The sequence below is a fragment of the Belonocnema kinseyi genome, chromosome 6 (assembly GCF_010883055.1).
Source record: "Belonocnema kinseyi isolate 2016_QV_RU_SX_M_011 chromosome 6, B_treatae_v1, whole genome shotgun sequence".
NCBI classification, from domain to species: domain Eukaryota; kingdom Metazoa; phylum Arthropoda; class Insecta; order Hymenoptera; family Cynipidae; genus Belonocnema; species Belonocnema kinseyi.
Window position 1 is genome coordinate 76,001,361 of NC_046662.1, and position 8,258 is coordinate 76,009,618.

The 8,258-nt window shown below is 30.0% G+C and overlaps 1 protein-coding gene across 1 annotated transcript in view; it reads right to left on the reverse strand.

The window, feature by feature from the left end:
* Nucleotides 1–8,258, reverse strand: part of LOC117175162 — a 21,871-nt gene that overhangs the window by 12,858 nt on the left and 755 nt on the right. Inside the window, exon 2 of the mRNA XM_033364761.1 lies at nucleotides 6,646–7,422. Within this exon, the coding sequence (XP_033220652.1) occupies nucleotides 6,646–6,950 (305 nt within the window). The 5' untranslated portion in view covers nucleotides 6,951–7,422. The remainder of the gene's footprint in view (nucleotides 1–6,645; nucleotides 7,423–8,258) is intronic.

Genomic DNA, 8,258 nt, shown 5'->3' on the forward strand with positions numbered 1-8,258 from the left:
GTACGACCACGCTTAAATTCATTTACCCAGTTATAAACCGTTGCTAAGGCAGGGGCAGATGTGCCATGAACTGAGTCCAATTCATTTTTTATCTCATATGGGATCGTCCATATATTACGTAAGACATTTTTCTTTTGTTTATATCGCTTTGTCCTTTTCAACTTGATAAAAATATTATTTTCGTCTTTATTCAAACAACAGAAAAACGTCTTACGTAATATATGGACGATCCCTATGGAGTTAAACCCTTTAAATGAAAATGTTTGATTACCGCTCTGAACTCGTTTTTTTCCATTTTTCTTAACGAACAATTTTTTTTTCAATTGGTTATAAAAACACGTAAACTCAGAAGATGTGGACTGTGACTGCACCATATATCTAGTCGGGAGTGGTGCTGACTGAAAACAGATGATTTGGAGCGATTCGCGCGCCATCTGTTGGTCATTCTAAGGGCTTATTGAACTACCTCGTATCTAAGTGGCGAAAACCCGAGTCGTTTTAATCGCCTTAAATGGAAGCGTTCCAACCAGAATAAATTTTACATTTGGAAATTCAGTGTACTATATTAAAAATCGAATAGACTATGATGCAAATTTTGAACATTTATTCAGTTTTACCATTTTTAATTTAAGCATTAAAAACTGTCTACCATAAAGTTAAAATTGCTCCAAATTGAATGTAAAATTTCTAATTGTAAGCCTTAATATTAAAGTATTTATACATTGAGAACTATCTGAAAAGAAAAGAGAAAACACAATTCTAACACTAGTAAATTAGAAACATACAAAATTGAATAATTTCAGACTGAAAATGTATCAATGGGACAATTTAACTCCTTGAATCTTATACAATTTGATTTCAAAGTCTTAATAGTTGAACAATTTACAATGCTTCTTTCCTAATCTAGAATTTTGAATCTTTGAATTTCTGTACGATATAAATTCTTTAATGTGGATATTTTTTTGCATAACATGCAATTTGAAGATTTGAGTTAGAAAATTTAAATAATAGGGAGTCATTTAAGAAAACCTTCAAAACCCAACAGATGACAGGGCCTTTTTTTCTTTTCAAACCCCATTTTTACAAGCAGTTCGTAGTCTATTTTTGTCAAATAACTAGTTGATCTACGTGGACTGTATATTTAACGAGAGTTTAATTTTTTAGCAGGAGTGGCATGATTCCTGTTGGTTAAGAGCTATAAATGGTATGGATTTGCGAAGAAATAATTAGTTTCGCTATTAGCATGTGTGTTTGCGCGTGTATGTGTGTGTCGTATGAAATAGAGTATCTGGCTAAGTTTGAAATAAAGGATCTTATGTAACTTCCTAGACTTGAAACAAGATATTATACCTGTGCAAGAGCTTTAGTCAGATGAACGAAGTTCTAATAATACTTTATATCGTAAGGAATTTGCTCTTAAATTGATTTATCGAGAACTAGCAATGATATCACTTCGCAGAATCTTGAGCTTCGAAATTGTGCATTGATTTCTAAAATTCTGTAGTACTTGTTAAATTACAGAAATTAAAAAGATTAAATTAAAAAATTAAACATTAGTTTCAATTAATGTTATATATGTATGAGTCGTTCCGAAGGATTTTTTACATTCTCATCATTTATGATTGAGAAAGTATTAGAATTGTCGCAAATTTGACATCAAACTTTTTCAACGGATCTCCACGTTTCGAGACCCCCTGCATCCGAAAATCAGGTTTTCACGATGGCGTCTGTCTGTCTGTCCGTCCGTCCGTAAACACGATAACTCTCGAAAAAATGAACGAATTAAATTCGTCTTTGGCAAACTTTTTTTAGGTCTTAAAAGAAAGGACGAGTTCGTGAACCAGCCATTTTCGATAAAAATTCAAAAAGTGAGCGCATTTTGAAAATTTTTGAGACCACTTTATTATGACTTTGAAAATTCTATGTACGAATATTTATTGTATTAAAAAGAACAAACAATTTATCCTTATGAATTTTTCTATAAAAAGAAAATTCTCAGGGTTATAAAGTTTTCAAAATTTTTTTAAATCAACCGAAAATCAAAATTTGAAGCCGAAAAACGCACGATATGAAAGAAAGTCAAGAGAAGAAAAACATTTCTTTTTGAAAGCCTAACAAGATTATCATAACCAATTTTTGGATTTTCTTCAAAAATCGAAAATTCAAATTTTGATTCCACAAAAAATAATGGAAAATAAAAAAATCCATTTTGTGGACAAACTATGTAGGATACGAAAAAAGATGAATTAACAAAAATGGTTGTCCTAAAAAAGATCTACAACTTCGTTAAGAATCACTTCTTGATAGGACGCGTACTTTTTGCTTTATTCGTGAAAAATAACGTTGAAAAAAAATAAAATAAAAAAAAATGTGTAGAAAAACGACGATCTTTTTCTGAATAATATGTAGGTATCCAAACCCATAGAAACAAAGTATACGATTTTTTGAATAAGCAATTTGCAAACTATTTTTTGTTAAATTTGATTTTTTTGTAAATTTTGCCTCTCTTTTCAAACGTGCATTAAAAAAGAAATTCCTGACTTTTAAGTTTAAGGCCAAGTGAGCGTAACCTCGAAAATTAAAAACTTACGTTCACACGAAACACCGTCTCGAGTTTAAAATTTGGGAAATTAAATAAGAAGCACTAAGGGACGTTTGTCGGGTCCTTAATTTTTATAAATGTAAAAAAGTTTTTTTTTGTAACAATTTTTTTTCTTTTTTCAAAATTTGAAAAATGTAGGATCAGACAAACGTTTCTTAGTGCTTCTCATTTAATTTCTGAAATTTTTAACTCGATATCGCGTTTTGTGCGAACAAAAATTGGATTTGAAAAAAATGTCGTTAAGCTTTCAAAGGGGTTATGAATGATCTTTTTATGCAGGTTTGAAAAGAAAAGCAAAATTGATGGGAAAATCAAATTTAAACTAAAATTTCACGTAAAGCTTCATTAGATCAAACACGCCAGATAAATCGCTGACAAGTTTGCGCAGAATTTTTGCTGGAATTTAAAAAAATCTTTGGAACAACTCATATATAATCTATTTTGATCCACAGTTAGCTTTAAGTCCATTTTTTGATATGAAGGAAAAGTTATAAAGTTTGCAAGCATTTTCGCCATAAAGATTTGATGAATATAATTCAAAGCCTTGTTGCACTAATATTTAACTCGATTAAAAATTAGCTGGCTTCTTGAAGGTCGTGCTTAAAAGTAAGAAATAATTTATGTACTTTCATTTTCTGTACAATATAGCTATCCTACATCGATTAGGGCGTAAAGACATCTTAAAAGAAAGGAGTTTTGATACCACTAAAGAATAAAAAAAGCTTAATTATTATTCTTGAGCAAAACTGCAAACAAAATTATAGTAAACACAATTTTTTTTCTAATCGAGAAATCCATTTACATGCATCCAACTTCTCATTTTTCTTTAACATTAACAATCAAAGTCCAGCTTTTTAATCTTGTAAAATTTTTAACATAAAATATTTTATAAGTAGAATAAAACAATTTCCGGTTAAAAATTAAATGTTTTAAAATTTATATTAACTAAAATAGATAACCCTTCTGCCATATAAGATGAATTTTTAATCCAAAAAGAAGAATTTGTAACAAATCAGCTGAATTTTTGAAATAATAGTTTTTAACACAAAAATGTATCTTTAATCCGAAAGTACTAATTTTCTGTCCAAATAGATGAATGTTCCACAAAACATTTAAATTTTCGACCAAAACAGATTCATTTCTAACAAAATATATCAATTTCTAACAAATGAATTAAATTTTAATCAAAATATTTGACTTGTTAGCCAAATTGTTGAATTTTCGATTAAAAAAAAGATGAATCTTTCAACCAAATGGCCTATTTTTCGAATAAAAAGATTAAACTTAAACCGAAAGCAGTTGCAGTGGCATATACTACCAAAAAGTCGAACTATGATTTTTTTAGAAAAAGTTTAATTTTTAATCCGAAATATTGAATTTCCAATAAAAAATAGAATTTTTAACAAGAAATGTAACTGTTGATAATTCACCTGAAAAATTTTTTTTAACAAAATAATTAAATTTGAAACAAAATACTTGAATTGGGAACCGGAAAAGATACATTTAAAAAAAAACTGTAATAGTTATTATTTCGATGAAAAAAAAGAAATTTGTACCAAAAGACATGAATCTAAAAATTCAAAAAGATGAATTTTCAACCAAGAAGATTAAGTTTCTACAAAAAATTACGAATTTTCAACAATACATATTGCTTTTCAAACAAATTCTAGAATGTTCAACTAAAAAAGGTCAATTTTCAACTACAATAGTGAATCTGCAACAAAAAATTAATGTTTGACAATTTTGTTCAACTTACAACCCAAAAGTTGATTTTTCCAACCATAACGGTATATTTTCAACAAATAAAGATGTTTCAGTCAAAAAAGAAAAAAAAAGATGATATAAATTGTTAAAATTTCAATCCAAAGACAAATTTTTTACAAATCTGTCGAATCGTTAACCAGAAAATATACATTTTCAATAAAAAAGTTAATTATCAACTAAACAGTTTTGCGTTTTTACCCAAAAAAGATAAAATTTTAGACCAAGTGGAAAAGTGAATTTTCAACAAAAAAAAAAAATGATTTTTTAACAAAGTGATTCAACCAATGAACAAGTATTTTTATTTTGGTTATTGTTGGTATTTCAACTAAAAAAAATGAATTCGAAGTAAAACAGTTAAATTCAGCCAAAAAAAAAAACGAATTTCCAAAAAAATAGTTAAATCCTTATAAAAAAAATTTCTACTAAAACAGATAAATTGTTGCAATTAAGGAAATATTTCACATTAATTTTCATTAAAAAAAGACGAATTTTCAACCAAAAGGGATCAACTTTTAGAAAAGTGGTTCAAGTTTAACCCACAAGCTGAATTTTTCAACCAAGAAAGAATAATTTTCAACAAATAAAGGATTTTCAGTCAGGAAAGAAAAAAGGTCATTTGAATTGTTGAGCTTTCAATCCAAAAACGAATTCAACGAAAAAAGGCGAATTTTCAACAAAATTGTTAAATCCTTATCCAAAAAGGGGACTGCAAAACAGTATTTTTAAAATACATGGATTCTCTTATAAATTGAATCATAAAATTTAAAATTAAAAACTTCAAATGTATTACCTTCGAGAGTTATTTAAAGTGCCTCTTTTAGAAATTCCCTGATTTTTAAAGATTTTTTCCTGACTTTTACGAGACTTCAAGGTTTTCCCTAAACTACGGTCGTCCTGGTCTGACGTACTTTTAAGGACAATATTCAAATGATGAACGCTTCATGCATTATTATTATTATTGTCTTGTTGGGCTTGTTGATCATGAGTACATACACAACCAGGAATCCAATTCACTGGGCATGGGTTATGTGTATTCGGTTATCCTGCACTGGTGCACTCCGATCTGCACCGAAGCAGGTCGGATTGAGAAAGAAGAAGTAAGACAAAGTAAGAAGGAGCGTGCTGTTGCATCCTACTTTATTATAAGTACTCGTATTTTCCTGGACGTTCAGCTAGGGGAGAGGAAAACTGAGGAAAAATACATCCTCAGTTCAGCCGAGTTTTCGTACTGAGAAAAACAAAAATGTCCTAGCAACAAAACAATTTTGTTGAGCAGTTTTGGTTGTTCTTGCCAAAATTTGCTTGCGACTACCAAAAAAAGTAGTTGGAGTTACAAAAGAATTTATTTGGCCTCAACATAGAAGTTTGTTAACCACTTTTTGTACAGTGTAAATTATTTATAAATTTTATTATTCGTTGTATTTCATCTCTCAAATTCTAAAAACATACGCATCACTCTTTCATCTAATCACCGAGTATACCGAAAATTAATTGTGATTAATTAAACAAATTATCTACAAATAGAACATATTTTATTGAATCAATACATTTTCTCCTTCTAGTTTTTTTCTTACACAGAAAGTATTTTATTTAAAAATTATAATTATCACATAAACAATAATTGCTGCTTGAAAAAAATCGTATTGCTTAAAGAAAACTATTTTGTTAAGTCTACCAAAGTTTAGTTCGCTCGACAAAAAAAAATGTTGTTGTGATCAAAGATATTAATTTCGTTCAGCAAAATTGTTTTGCAAAATAATACTTTTTGAAGCCAAAACAATTATTTTGTTGAGCCAACAAATATCTGGTTAATTTAATCAAATAAGTTTGTTCAAACTACAAAAAATTATTGCAGTGTCTACCAAACTTTTTGGTTAATTCAACCAAACGCTCCAACAAAATAATTTGGTAGGCTCGACAAAACGATTTTGTTGCTTCTATAGCAACCAAAAGATTTGGATGGGGCAAACAAAATTTTGTTCAGTTAACCAAACCATTTTCTCAGTGCAACAGTCGAGTTTGAAGGCAGACAATTAAACTCTACCCATCATCCTCCCGGTCAAACCTTCCGATCGAAATTATTTAAAACGTATAGAGAATATACAACACCTGGTCGTTAGACCCAGATATGACCACCCATCCGAGTGCTATCCGTTCTCGAATTGGCTTGACATCTATACTCTTCCGAGTCGAGATTCACCGTGCAGCTAATGTCGTCAGTAACTCTTCATGTAATATACATTTGTCGCTTATTTCTCAAATAGTAAATTCAATCTCACCTGTTGTCCTGGATTTGACGAGAGTCTGGATTGGGTGAAGGGTCTCTGCCTGAAAGTTGCACATCGCTGTATGACTTAAAGGTGACCAGTTTATTGCCACATTTGGCATCACTGGCAATTGAAGAAACACTGAACAAGGATAAATCGGTCGTGACACTTTCGTGGCTTGGAGAACGTAAAATACGACCAGGTGTGACAGTCAGAATTGGTGGTTGCATTGCATTCAGGGTATTCGATGAACCTGGCACTGGAGATGGTGATTTCGTTCCTGCTTCGGAAATGATCGCAGATTGTCTTTCCTCCATTATTTATTTATTTTTTGCTAGTGTCGATTTTTTACTTCAATTTTATCAACTGCGCAGTTAAACTTGAGAGAATCTAGCACACTGAACTTAGTTCTTGCTTGAGAAGAGTTTTATTTCACTCTTCATTTTTATTACTTGAGATCCAATTATTATTAAAAATACGCCTTTGAGTTGTACAATTTCTTGATATTTCTTTCGAGACTATAATAGATAGTATGCTTGGTTCTTAAGGAACCATTCTATATTCGATGTCGAAGAAGCGTGCCCCTCAGCTACCGTCATTGATGGGCTGGCTAATTAGACGTTAATTACTCTTACTTAGAGTTAGTTGGCATTGCACCAGTTTCAACGCCAACATCGTAGATTCGAGAAATTGAAGCTTTGACAAGTTTTGAGTTCAGTTTTCAAATTGATCCATGGTAATTGTTTACGTGGAGAAACATTTTGCATTTTCTTGAAGAGTTTGGGTCATCTGAAATCATAAAATTCAAAAATTTTAAGAATGAATTAGTTATTGGTGCATTCAAAATAGATGCATAAGGGTCCGTTAAATTTTTTTTCTGAAAGTCTTATTGCCTATATTTATAATTTTTGGTTCATTTCACAAAATATATGATTAAATCAACGAAATTTTTTGGTTAAATTAACCAAATATTCTATCTATCCAAAGATTTTGTTACATCAACCAAACAATGTAGTTGGGTCAAATAAATATTTTGTTGGCCATATAATAACCAGCGTCTATTGCTGAACGAACAAAAAATTTGCTGATTCGACCAAATGGTTTTCTGAATGAAAGGAGAAAATTTTTCCACAACACGCAATCGCTAAAAGCATTTTTTTACAAAAATCGCCCGACAGTGCAATATTCTCAATTAATCAAAATTTTCCGATGGATTTCGAAATAGGTCAGTAAAACTTACTAGTATTCGTAAATCAAATAATTTTATTACCAATTTTTTTTTTCAAATCCAGAAAAAATGAAAAAGGGAGGTACTTATATTTATCTTTCGTTTATTTGATGGGGTTGAGGAATTAACACGTTCGAAAAAGGCAGATATAGAGTAACAAAGTTACTTCAATTACTTAATTTTTTATTTAAAGGAAAAAAGGCCCTGCATATTTTCTTCTTATTTAAAAACATATTTTAATATATAATCCAAGCATTTAAAGATAAACTTTTGTCTCTCTCTCTCTTTTAAAACAATGAACTTTAGAACCTAATTACATTATTGAGGAAAGAAGTTTTTTTTACTCTGACATTTCATGACGTTAGTTTTCTTTATCTTCAACCTTACTTGAGGACGA